The sequence below is a fragment of the Mobula hypostoma genome, chromosome 19 (assembly GCF_963921235.1).
Source record: "Mobula hypostoma chromosome 19, sMobHyp1.1, whole genome shotgun sequence".
Lineage (NCBI taxonomy): Eukaryota > Metazoa > Chordata > Chondrichthyes > Myliobatiformes > Myliobatidae > Mobula > Mobula hypostoma.
This window is the reverse complement of record NC_086115.1, coordinates 37,635,649-37,648,858: the sequence shown is the minus strand read 5'-3', so window position 1 is coordinate 37,648,858 and position 13,210 is coordinate 37,635,649. Positions and strand designations below refer to the sequence as shown.

At 39.8% G+C, this 13,210-nt stretch overlaps 1 protein-coding gene across 1 annotated transcript in view; it reads right to left on the bottom strand.

Moving 5' to 3' along the window:
- LOC134358974 (myoferlin-like) overlaps window positions 1–13,210 on the bottom strand; it is a 272,012-nt gene that overhangs the window by 179,873 nt on the left and 78,929 nt on the right. The window contains exons 15-18 of the mRNA XM_063071715.1: window positions 12,071–12,114; window positions 8,357–8,439; window positions 4,014–4,049; window positions 222–346 (exon numbers count right to left, since the gene is read on the bottom strand). Coding sequence (XP_062927785.1) covers window positions 222–346; window positions 4,014–4,049; window positions 8,357–8,439; window positions 12,071–12,114 — 288 coding nt within the window. The remainder of the gene's footprint in view (window positions 1–221; window positions 347–4,013; window positions 4,050–8,356; window positions 8,440–12,070; window positions 12,115–13,210) is intronic.

Genomic DNA, 13,210 nt, shown 5'->3' with positions numbered 1-13,210 from the left:
CAAGGTCACTTTATGTGGCTCCCACAGAGCAAGTTGTCACAAATGAATTGTTACGTGTCACAGGTCTTTTAAAAACTTACTGCTTCTGAGCTGAATACATTCATTTCTGAGCTGAATACGAAGGCGCACAATAACGTACAAGCAGTTTTCTCACTTATATTATTAGGTAGCTTTACACATTGCAGTGAGATCAGAGAGCGAGTTAAAGTATTCTTACTAACCTTTCCAAGGTTCAAGTCTTCATAAGGATCCGGAAAGCCAGTAAATTCTCTGGGGCTCCCATAAAAGTTGATAAAAGCAGGGCCAAAAGCAGGAAGAAATCCTGCCGTTTCCTCTCCCGTTTCCTCTATCAAAAGACACAATGATCAGCAAGCCACCCTGGCATTTCTAGAGCATTCATTTAAAAAATTCTTCGTGCAAGTTAATTTGTTAGCATGTGCACAGATTGTCTAATTGTGCAGGGTGGGAGCAGTCAAATAGATTCTATGCAAGTAAAGGAAAAGACTCTCCAGATCTCATCTATGACTTTACCAAATTTACTTCGACACCCTACTAACTATATTGGCAAGAAATCAAACAGAATGAATACTGGGAAAAAAAAAATGAATAGGAACATACTCCCTACACTGCCCCGTAACCAAGTCTAAAAGGTAAACTCCTGAAGCAAACAGAGAGATAAATCATAATTTCACCCATTACTTTCAATCATTCCATTTCCTATCAGAGCACCTTCTAACTCAGTGAAGGTGGGGGTGGAAGGAAGTGTGATACATTTTCTGGAATCGCTAGCCTTCTGCTCTCCAGCTATCACTTCCAATAGCAGTGTGGGAAAGTAATGGCTTGTCCCCCACCCCCTTACAGCAGATGACAGATCTGAAAGCTCTGGGAAAAACCTGAAGCAAAAATTCAACAATAGAAAGTGAAATCACATAACCAGTTCCCAAGTACCTGCATTCAAATCAATGTAAACCCCCAAGTCTAAGTCTGAAGCCCAAAGGGGAAAACTTGAAGCAAAAAAATGTTTAAAAAACCAAAAATGCTTTAATGAAATAATTTAACCAGTATCCAAATATTTGCTTTAGTCATTATCAACCAAGTTTAACAGAAAATGCATAGCTTCATTGAGCAAGCAAATCTTGTGATGCTACCATAGAATTTTCACAAGAGAAGGATTAGACACAATTTACTTAAAATTCTAAAATCTGATTTTGAAATGCACGTGTAAAATGTGTATGGCCCAAGTTTTTCCGGATGCCGGACCTCGGTAATGGATCAAGCCACTTTACAGGAGATTGAGGGCCTCTAGCGTGGATTTCAGCAAAATTGTTGGTGTTCTTAACCAAGAATGCAAATCCTTGTGGAAACCACCCAATTAATGGCATTCACTCACAAACATTTTGTACTGTATTCCACATGATAAATATACTAAAGGATGAGATATTAAAATCATTAATAGAGAAATCAGAACAAGTTTAAAGGCCTGAACAGATTAGATATGGAAAAGTTATTTCCCATGATAGGGGATTCTAGGACAAGAGGGTACAACTTCAGGATTGAAGGACGTCCTTTTAGAACTGAGATGCAGAGAAATTACTTTAGTCAGAGGGTGGAATTTGTTGCCACGAGCAGCTGTGGAGGCCAAGTCATTGGGTGTATTTAAGGCAGAGATAGATAGGTTCTTGATTAGCCAGGGTATCAAAGGGAATGGGGTGAAAGCAGGGGAGTGGGGATGACTGGATGAAGTGGATCAGCCCATGATTGAATGGCAGAGCAGACTCCATGGGCCAAATGGCCTACTTCTGCTCCTAAATCTTATGGTCTAAGTCAAAGCCTGCCAGGAGACGTTGTAAACTAGGGAGAGCAGATACATAAACAGAGACAACAGGAATTCTGCAGATGCTGGAAATTATGTGTGTTACATAAAGAGAGATATACTTAAATCAGTACTGCCATATGCCAAATTTAAAAATGACATTCTACGAAATAAATTAATGACAGTTATAGCCAGAGGCAAGTGATTAAGTAGAAAGTATTTCTGTTAATGACCAAAAGCCTGGTGAAAACTTTAAGAAAAGTGATCTAAGAGTTACCTCAGGAAGATGCATTCTTTGATTAATAACCCAAATAGTTAATATTAACTGTGTCTAATCCTGTAGTCTCTTAATTGTGCTTTTCAAAAAAATTGGTTTTTGCGGAAGAACAAAACTCAGCTAAGTATCATAAGCAGTTAATTAATGAACAAAATGGCTGCAAGCAATTATTGTGGCTTTAGGCCAAAGCATGCAGGATCAGTGTGCATTTTGCCAGCATGGTTTAATTCCATATTTCTAAATGGGGCAAGTCAGATTTTTAAAAAAATTGACAGAACAAATTTATGGTCAACAAAATTGAAATATATTCCTTTTTAAAAAATAAACTTAAGTGAAATGAATTAGTTGGAAGTTAAAGTTGAACAAGCCTCAGTAAAAAAAAAAATCTCAAGCATTTCAACAGACAATTGGCAAGGAGCTTCCCATGCATCTATTTTGAGCCAATGATGTACTAAGTCACGATATTTGTCTTCATTTGGTCAGTATTAATAGCTGACATGAATTAAAGTGGTCTCTAGAATAACACATAGCATGTGCTATGCCAACCAAACTGGATTTGTCATTACCTTCACCATTTTTACAGTAAGTGGATTCCAGTTAATTAGGCCATTGGTTACTTGGGGCAGCCACTTATTTGGGACAACACTTAAAGAACAAAAACTAATTGAGAAAATAGCCAAGATTCCCTTTGTTTATGTGGGATACTCGGCTGCTTAACTGGGACAGAAGACTCTTGTCAAACAGTTTCTAACTGGCATCAGTCGCGTACACTTTTGTGGCCATTAGACCACACTGTGCTTAGGGTAAACAGTTTTAAATAACGCCAGTTGCGTGCTTTTTGTGTTCAAAAGGCAGTGATTTTTGTGCTGGTGAGAAATAAGCAGCAAGACAATTCAGAACTGTTTTGCTCACTGTGGTTTCCAGTATTCAGACTTGGAGATGCCAGAGATGACCATTAGACATTATGGAGCAAACAATTTTTAAATAGCTTCAAGTTGTGTGTTCTTGTGTTATATTATCCATTTGGGCTGATGGATGCCAATTCAAAAAGCAGTGATTTTTGATCATTTTGTTTTTTTATTTTGACTTGATGCAGGAAAGCAATGAAGATAGCCCATTATCTACACCGATTTGGTTAACTTCCAGTCAATCAAAAGAATACGATATCGATTAATTCTTCCATCGATAACCATCAATTTCCATCGAAAACAGTTTTACAATACTGTAGTCATATCAGTTATGCTAGAATTTGTTCTGCATTTCATTTAAACACAAAATCTGTTACTCAGTTAAATGGTGTTTTGTCTTCATTATGCCTTTTAACTTCTTCCATGGAACTTTGGCTAATTGGGACAGCCGCTTAATGGGGCCAAACTGTGCTGGTTCTGATGTGTCCCAGTTAACTGGAATCCATGGAACAAGATGCTGGAAGGCTGCCAATAATAAACTATTACACCATACAGAGTTACCACACCCAGCCGTGGAAAAGAAAAACAAGGAGAGGAATAAAAAAAATGATTATTGTTTGGTGGTACATAGCTTAAAACAAGAAAAGCTGCCAACTTATATTTAGTCTCTTTTTTCAATTGCAGTGCCGGCACTTTAAAGCAAGACATTCAGGAGGTTATAACCTTACCAGCTAAATGCACATTTGAACCTACAACAAAATCTGAAATGTTAGTTGCTCACATTTTTAGGAGTCTTTCACACAAAAGGAAAAAAGTTTGCCAAGCTAGCTAAACAGCTCAAGTCCAGTAGCCATGTGTGAAAACATCCACTGCCAAACATCTTCGCATTATTTGTTATGGAGGCAAATTTACCTAACTCAGCAATGAATTCTGTATATGCCAGATCATTACCCTGTTTCACACTAAAATGTTATATTTGGCAGTGGAAGTTCAAAGAATAGACCAAGAAATGAACCTTCATTTGCTGGAGAAGCCCCAGTTCCCTCATCATCTGGATTGTAGGGAAACAAAAACAAGTTAGAACATTTCAAAATAAGTGTTATTAAACAGTTACAATATTGTAGATATTTACAGAGAACCAGTTTCATAATTCATTTCTACTGCAGCGCCATGGAGTGCCGACATACCCATGCAAATCAGAAGGACCAGACTTCCATGCCCTTCCACACACAGGATGTGATACACATCGTGGAACCTTCAACCACGAAGTTATTTGGGATGGTGTGGGTAACTTGCAAGTTGCTATTGCACTCTATCTGACAGAACAGGTATAACCTGACATGTAATTCACAGCAGAAGGGTTACTTAGGGATTCTGAAAAAAGACGATGTTTAGAAAGCAACAGACCCTGCTAAATAGCTAATTCGCCTAACTGGTACTCCAAATGCAGTTAAAATAAAAAGCATAGGAGTGATTTATCAGAATTGTCTTTGGTACAAACAGGTCAGAAAAGTTTGTTTTTACTCCATTTCATTGAGATACAGCACAGAATAGGCCCTTCCAGCACTTCAAGCCACATTGCTCAGTAACTCCAACCAATTTAATCCTGGATAATTTGCAAAAATGACCAATTAGCCTACCAACCAGTAATTCTTTGGATTGTGGATGGAAACCAGAGTACCCAGAGGAAACCCTCATGATTGCGGTGAGGACGTACAAACTCCTTATAGGCAGCAGGTGGGAATTGAACCTGGGACAGTCCACATTAGGGTGGTGACTCCTCATCTGTTCTTCAGTCCAAACAAAGGCTCTTGATTTGAAACAATTGGCTACCCTTTTCCCTTGACCAATTCTGCACAACTTCCTAAATTCCTTATTTTTTTCTCCAGATCCCAGCATCTCAACTCTCTTGTGCTTCTCAGAAATGTACAATACTGGATTATGACGACTAGATACCTACCAATCTTATCTACATCACGGCTAAAGAGAACAGGACCCTGAGGCATAGAGCTGAATTGGGCCATCCGGGTCTGCTCTGGCAGTCAATCGTGGCTGATTTTCACCTCTCAACCCCATTCCTCAGTTTTCTCCCCATAACCCTTGACACCATTACTAATATAAAAAAAACATTGAACTCTGCTTTAAGTAAATCTGATAACTTGGCCTGTACAGCCAGATTCACCATCCTCTGGCTAAAGAAGTTCCTGACCTATTCTAAAGGGTTGTCCTATTGTTCTGAGGCTGTGCCCTCAGGTTCTAGACTCTCCCATTACTAGAAACATCCTCTTCAACTCCACTCTATCCAAATATTTTAATATTCAGTAGGTTTTAATAAGATCCACACACCCAGCCTTTTAAACTCCAGGGAGTACAGGCCAACAGCCATCAAATGGTCCACATATGTAAACAAACCCTTTCATCCCCCAAGTTATTCTCTTAATCTTTCTCTGGAGCCTCTCTAGACTTGCATTCTTCCTTAGATACAGGGCCCCAAACTTCTCCAAATGTGATCCAATCAATGCATTATAAAGCCTCGGCGTTGCATTATTGTTTTAATATCCTAGTCCTTTCAAAATGAATGCTAACGTTGCAGTTGCCTTCCTTACTACAGAACTAACCTGCAAGTTAACCTTCAGGGAATCCTGCACTAGGACTCCCAAGTCCCTATGCACTTCTGAATTCTGAATTTTCTATTTTTATAGAAAATAGTCTACGATGTTTTTACGTGAGTTAAAAAGGTTGTGCAAGTTGGAATTTGAATTGCATGCTCAATGGTGAACACTAGAAAAATTTAACAGACTAGTTACTCAAAGTTGTATGCAATTTTCTATGATTTAAAAATGTTCCCCATTAATTTTCTTCAGAATCATGGGCAAAAACTTCCATCTGAGCTTCTCATGTAAGGCCACAGATAAATATATACCATCATAACATTAAGGCTTTGAGGATTCTAATATGAGTAGGCCACATACCATGATGGGATGATCCTAGTGAGCTCTGGAGGAACAAATGGACCTTTGTGTACAATGCCCAAAGATGCCTGAAGGTGGCAGCACAGTTCGACAAGAAGATAAAGGTGACAAACGAAATTCTAACCTTCATTAATCACAGTATAAGTTAAGAGCAGGAGCTCACTGTACACGTTTATAAAACGTGGCTAGCCCACAACTGGAAATTTAAGTACAGTTCTGGCAACTGCACGAAAGGACAGAATTATACTGGAGAGGAAGCCGACGAGATTGACCAGCACATTGCCTGGGGTGGGACATTTCACGTGCAAGGAAAGATATTAAAGCAAGGTTTCCCCATGGCAGAGGTATCCAAGACCAGAGATTGGGTGGGGATGGGGGTTAGGAGGAGGCTGGACAGGTGTGGTTGCAAAAAAAAAAAGGGAAAGGGAATCTGAGGAAGAGACAGGAAATGCAACAATATTTATGCATCTGGGTGATCACCTGACTTGCCAAGGCCTAATAAGCTATGAACGAAGTGCTGGTAAATATGATTAGAATAGATAGATACTTGATGGTTGGCATACCCACTGTAGGCCAAGAGGGTCAGTTTCTGTGCTCTACACCTTTCCCTTAGCAGCTCAGAGTATTCCTTGATAACATGGATTTGATGCAAGGCCAGAATTCTGAAAGACCATCAACCAAAAACAATACCTCCATTTCACGCTCACGGAGGCTGCTTGAATTGCAGAGCATCTCACTCATTGTCTATTATTTTCTTCCTGATGTAACCCAAGACTGCCAGCATGATAAGGAGCACTGGCCTAGAAATGTTAGCTCCCCCAGAAAGATGCATAGTGAGCCACACTAGGAGGGTGCAATAATTTTTGGTTGTTAGCCCCCTGCTGGAAACTCCTAACAACAAGACATGCAAATTTCTGTTTCAAAACATGGCACTCAGACTATGAAACAAGGATGTGAAGGAATGGTGGCAGCGTCAGAAGCTGGCAGTGGTTGGTGAGAATTGTAAAGGTAGGTCGGAGAGTGGGCGGCAATGGCAATGCAGCAGAAGGAAAGCTGAGCTCTGATAATTGGAGATGGGGATCAAAGAGTGAACCTTGCCCTAATGGACAGTGGAGTGCAAAAATCAGGAAGTTGTCATGTTTAGTGAGATGGAACATGGCCTGAAGGAGAGGAGAGATGAGGGAAGAGCAGTTCTGTGTTGCTGGGGGTGGGGAAGGTGGAAGTAAACAAACAGGCTGCCCAAGTTTCCATTCTCTGAAAGAAAACTGCATCAGGGTGTGATGACTCAGATCGTCAAGCTTGGATCCAGATACAAAGAGAGCTGAAAATGCTTCGTGGTGAGCTTCACACCAGAAAGCAATTGAATTGCATAACAGCAGAAACACCTAAAATATTACAATTTTAAAATTAAACATTTATACTACATGATCAAAAGCACACTGGACAAATGATCCATTTTGTATTGCCTGGGAAACTTTGAGACCTCAGCAGAGAAACATGCAAATTACTGTTTTTCACAGTTTTGTTTCAAAATTAACTAGAATGGACTCTTTCCAAACATAGTGGATTATGACACAGAAGACCTGTAACCTTTGAACCTTATGATCCAACATGGAATATAAATGCAGCTTGTCATGTCTATTGAAAATAAATTGACAGTACCACACTATGGAAAAATATGTAACGGCACTCTAACCCATGATTTCCGGAGATTTGTAAAATGGACGATGAAGAGACTAAAAGAAATAAAAGGGAAATGTCAAAGCCATGGCAACTTGAAAAAGGATCGAGTGCTTTCCTGGCGTATATAGTGAATAAACTTTTCTTGGGCTTTTGGTGACAAACTCTGCCATCTTCATAGGAATAAAGATGATAGTTAGTCATTGAAACATCGGTTAAAATCAATACCTGTACCCGATTGGAAGCCTGAGAAGAGTTTACTTGCCATGGCAACTTATTTGTAAATACTTCAATACAGTATTCCCCCTTATCATTTCAAAATCAGTATTAACTAAATTGGTACACACTCTACCTGCCAAATGACACTAGTCCAATTTCAGAAGCTAAGTAGACTTGGGCCTAATTAATACTTGGCTGGAAGATCACTGACATCAGGTGCTTAGGATTTAATGATAGGCGAAATGACACCAACTTGTTACTCTACGAGTCCTCTATAATATAAACTACACTGAAGAATTTAACATCCCTCAACGATGGAGGCCACCTTTTGCCTTGCATCTTTTTGGAGAATGGTGACAGATTTTCCTTTACGTCTTTTTTGGTGAATGGTGACATTATAGCTTGACTGAAGCATTGTCAGATTTGGGAAGTTGAATTGTACATTAACAGCAACAGTACAATGAAAGGAGAAAAGAAAGGTACAAACCTTTAACTTCAACACCAGATGAAGCTATCTTGGAGAGGTAGAGAAATGCTGTCCCAATTGCATCATTTCCAGTCATCCGATCCCTAAAAGATGGTCATCAGGTTTTTAAATGTTAGTATTACTGCCTACATCACCAGATTCAAGAACAGCTTCTTCTCTCCAACCATTTGGTTTCTCAATGAAATGACAAAATCTTAAAATCAACACTAATACCACTCTGATCACTTTGCACTAGAATGGACATTTTGTTGTGTTTTTCCTCCCTTGTAAAAATTGCGCATAAGCTATGCTTGATCTATAAAATGCTGAAGGAACTCAGCAGGTCAGGTAGCATCTCTGGAAGCAAATAATCATTCGACATTTCGGGCCGAGATCTATCAAAGGATTCAAAGTCCAATTATTATCAAAGAATGTATAAATTATACAACCTTGAGATTTGTTTGCTTACAGGCAGTCACAAAGCAAGAAACCCAAAAGAACCCAATTAAAAACAATGCAAACAATAAAAGCAAGCAACAGCATTCTGAACTGTGGAGAGAGAGGAGAACATCGTGAAAGAGCAAGCAGAATCGGCCCAACCCTTGCTTCCGGTCCCAACACCCTGCCTTTCCAGTCAGTCGGGGCTGGCATTTAAATCATCCAAACACTGGATCGTGTCTCGCACCAGGACCCAGCCGCAGTGACAGACACTGGGATTAGGCCTCACCGTCCAGCTCATAGCCATTCTTGACCTTTCCAAACTGGCTCTGAACTTAGAGTGATCCAACCTCACTCCCAGTTTAGATGGGCGGGCACCAAAACTCCTCCGCCTCGACTCCTCTCCAAATTGCTCATTCCAACTCCATCCCCATCATCGACACAACCTCTGACTCAGAAACCGTCTTGAACACATTGCATTCCAACATTGCAAAGCACCGGTACGGCTCATCGTTTAATACTCCCTCCTCCTCAGGACCCTCCTGATGCATTCAGACCTGCTGAGTTCCTGCAGCATTTGGTGTGCTGCTCTGGATTTCCAACATCTGCAGAATCTCATGTTTATGCTTAATGTGCAAATGCCGCTTACATGATGCCTCGTGTCTCTGATGCAAGCAAGTTATTCATTTCACCCTATGCCTATGTGTCCTTGTGCTTGACAATAAATTTGACCTTAAATTTGGCAAAACCTGATTGCTGTCTTGCACTAGTTAGTAAAGAAGTCATTAGAAAGGCAATACTGATCAAGTATTTTCTCTGTTGCTGATGCATTTTATTGTTGTTTTACCTTGTACTGTGCAATGAACAAATCTGTATGAACAGTCTGCAGAACAAGCTTTTCACTATACCTTAGTGCATTTGGTACTGATAATACACTGGAATATCCAAACCTACTTGTGGTTAGCAGAGCCTGTTAAACAAGCCAGCTACTGAACAATTCAATAGGCAGAATCATTAGAACAGCTCAGAAACTGTTGCAAAAAGAAAGCAGTTTCTGCTTTCATGCCGTGATTGTTATGAGGTTTGACATCGATAAGTACTTTTAAAATACCACTTCCAAATTTGATTAAAAACTGGGGAATGATAATCAAAAAGGGCCAAGGCTCACGGCTCTCAGTACAGTGATAGAACCGTCAGACTAGTAACAGAGAGGCCCTGACTAATAATACAGTTCAAAATCCACCATTTGGTGCTGGAATTAACATTCAGTTACTGGTCTAGAATTTCAAAAAAGTTAGAACAAGGACCACAAGACATAGGAGCAGAATTACGGCGTTCGACAAATCAAGTCTGCGCCGCCATTTGATCAAGGCTGATTTATTTTCCCTGAACCCCATTTTCCTGCCTTCTCTCCATAATCTTCAATGCCCTAATTAATCAAGAACCTATTAACCTCTGCTTTAAATATACCCAATGAGTTGGCCTCCACAGTTCCTGTGGCAATGATTTCCACAGATTTACCACCCTCTGGCTAAAGAAACGTCTCATTTCTGTTCTAAAGGGACAACCTTCTACACTGAGGCTGTACCCTCTGTTCTTAGACCCCCTCACTATAGAAAACATCATCTCCATGTTTCTAGGCCTTTCAATATTTGCAAGGGTTCAATGAGATCTCCCCCTCATTTTTCTGAACTCTAGCGAGTACATGCACAGCGCAATGAAACTCACCTCATGCATTAGGTGTGACTGCAAAGGTACCAAGCTGTTCAATACCTACCTAGCTCGCAGGGTGAATATCAATATATTTGTCCCAGCTAGTCTATATGCAACTCCAAACCCACTTGTATATTCAACACTTTAATAAACGAAAACACGAGGAAATCTGCAGATGCTGGAATTTCAAGCAACACACATAAAAGTTGCTGGTGAAAGCACCCCTCCCCCTCCCACTTTCAAATCTCTTACTAGCTCTTCTTTCAGTTAGTCCTGACAAAGGGTCTCGGCCCGAAACGTCGACTGTACCTCTTCCTAGAGATGCTGCCTGGCCTGCTGCGTTCACCAGCAACTTTGATGTGTGTTACTTTAATAAACCACTACATTCACAGGCAATCAATGATGGGGACTACATGCCAACTTTGTGTATGACTTCCAGTCCCAAAAATAAGTGAAAATTGTCTTATTCAATGTTATTGGCAACAAGGATCATGGAATTCTAATACCATTGCAGTATATTTCATTCAGCAAGAGGGAACAAAGATGGAAACAAAAACACCCTAAAATTTAGTTTAAAAGAATGGTAATGATACACTGCCATAAGTAATATTTATATGGAGAACACAGTAGTCCATGCCATTTCTACCACACAATCAGAAATAGTTAAACATCCGCTCCATGCCAGTTAATGAGCATGTAATAGGTTACAGCTCAGAATCACCTGGTGAGCACATGTCACACACAATACTCAGCAACACTGAGTTCTGCTCCCGAACTGGTGACTAGTAATTATAGCTGCACTAATGCATGCCCTTCAGCAGAATGTGGACTTAAAATGACTGCACAGATCTGGGACTTAAGGATCAGTAACTGAACATGGGCAATTCCCTTTGGTACCCTTGGCCCTGGGCAGTTCATTTCACCTTTTTTTCTTTAATATATCATTCGATACTTGAAAATACAATTTAAGGACTTCCTGCTGCAGACCAGTGAGTCATCACAGGGAGAAGGAATTTCCTGAACAAGAACATTTTATCCATATTTGTAAACAATTGCAACTTGTTGCCTCCCTCCCCAACTCTGTTCATTAATTATTTTTCCTTTTCAGAATTCACACTCCCCCTCCTACCACTCAAACATATTTGGAAGTGAACAATTTAACAGACAAATTTGTTTATTTCTGATGGTCATTAAAGGAAAATGGCATACTCTCCACACCATAATAAATTGTGTCACTGAAAGATCAGCAATAAGAGAAAACTACACACTGGATTCCTTATATACTGTAAAGTTCCTTATCTGTTTGCTTCTTGCAACATGCATACACCAGCAAGTAACAATCGCCTTCTGAGGCAATGAACTTGGAGCAAACCAGCCTTTGAGTAAGTGCAGAGTGCAGTAACTCTCCCTTAAGGCTGTGGTTTCCTGCCTCACCTCTTCTGTGCTTCCTTGTATTTCAGCATCAACTCCCAAAGCGACTTGGTCAAAGATAACTTGACCTCAATGCATTTTCACAAAATTACCAGCAAATCATTCACATTAAAACCAACACGGAACGAATGAAAACTTTTCTTGCACACTCACCAATCGAAAATAGTCATGCGCAATTTCTCACACATGGACGGAAACTGAAAGACAAGAAAGAAAATTATACTATTACATCTATTCTGCATTTATTATTGCCATCTTATTAAAAAAAAGTTTTAATATTCATCACTGACCAGGTAACCAGTTAAACACATTTTGTACAAACAAGTTGACTCTTACTGCAGTACAAGCTATCTACCAATCTGATTCATAAGCACAAGATTAGAAATCACATGTAGAATATTTTCAGAATACCAGATTCAGTATTTAAGAGGAAAATGGCCATGGTCCAACCCATAGCAGAGATTATTCTGATTCTACCTCTACTCCTTTAAGATCATTTTTTCACCACACACCCAAAGTTTCATCGTCATCGTCTTTCATTGAAAGATAGCATAATTACATGGAGAAATCTTCCACTCATCCCATTGTGTTTGTGTCCTTTTCCAACCACAGAGACTCCAGCATCAACCTGCAACTCCTCCTCTTGAGCCTTGTAATATTTTCTCCAATATGCATTCACCCAATGTCCGTTTTGCAGCAATGGAACATGCCTGCACCACTTCCACAACCGGTACATTCCAGATTCCAACCACACACTGTGTGAAAAAGTTAGTGTCCTCTTAAATCATCCTCTATTTTATGCAAGCTCCAATCCTCAACCCCTCAAACTGCCCCACTCGCCACTCTGCTCAGATCCCACAATATTTTACCTACTTGATGAATTTTCCCCTCATTCCATCTCCAAAGGGTCTGAACGCTCTAACATATTCTTAAAGTATAATTCTTTGTCACTCAACTCTTTTCAGGACTCTCTCCTGTACCTTCACCTTTCCTTGGTGTTCTTTTCTAACATTTAAGCTCTCCTCCTGCATGGTTTATTAAAAGCAGTTTCTCAACTGTTCACTGCTCTGATGAAATGGCATCGATCCAAAGTGTCTACTTTCTATCATCGCATGTTTTGACCACCAGCTGAGTATTATGGATTTTATTTCACATTTCCACATCTGAAGATGATTAGATGAGCTTTGTTTGTCATATGTACATCAAAACATACAGTGAAATGCAATTTTTGCACTGAGAATGTTGTCTGGAGCCAGCTACAAGTGTCAGCATGCTTCCAGCACCAGCATAACA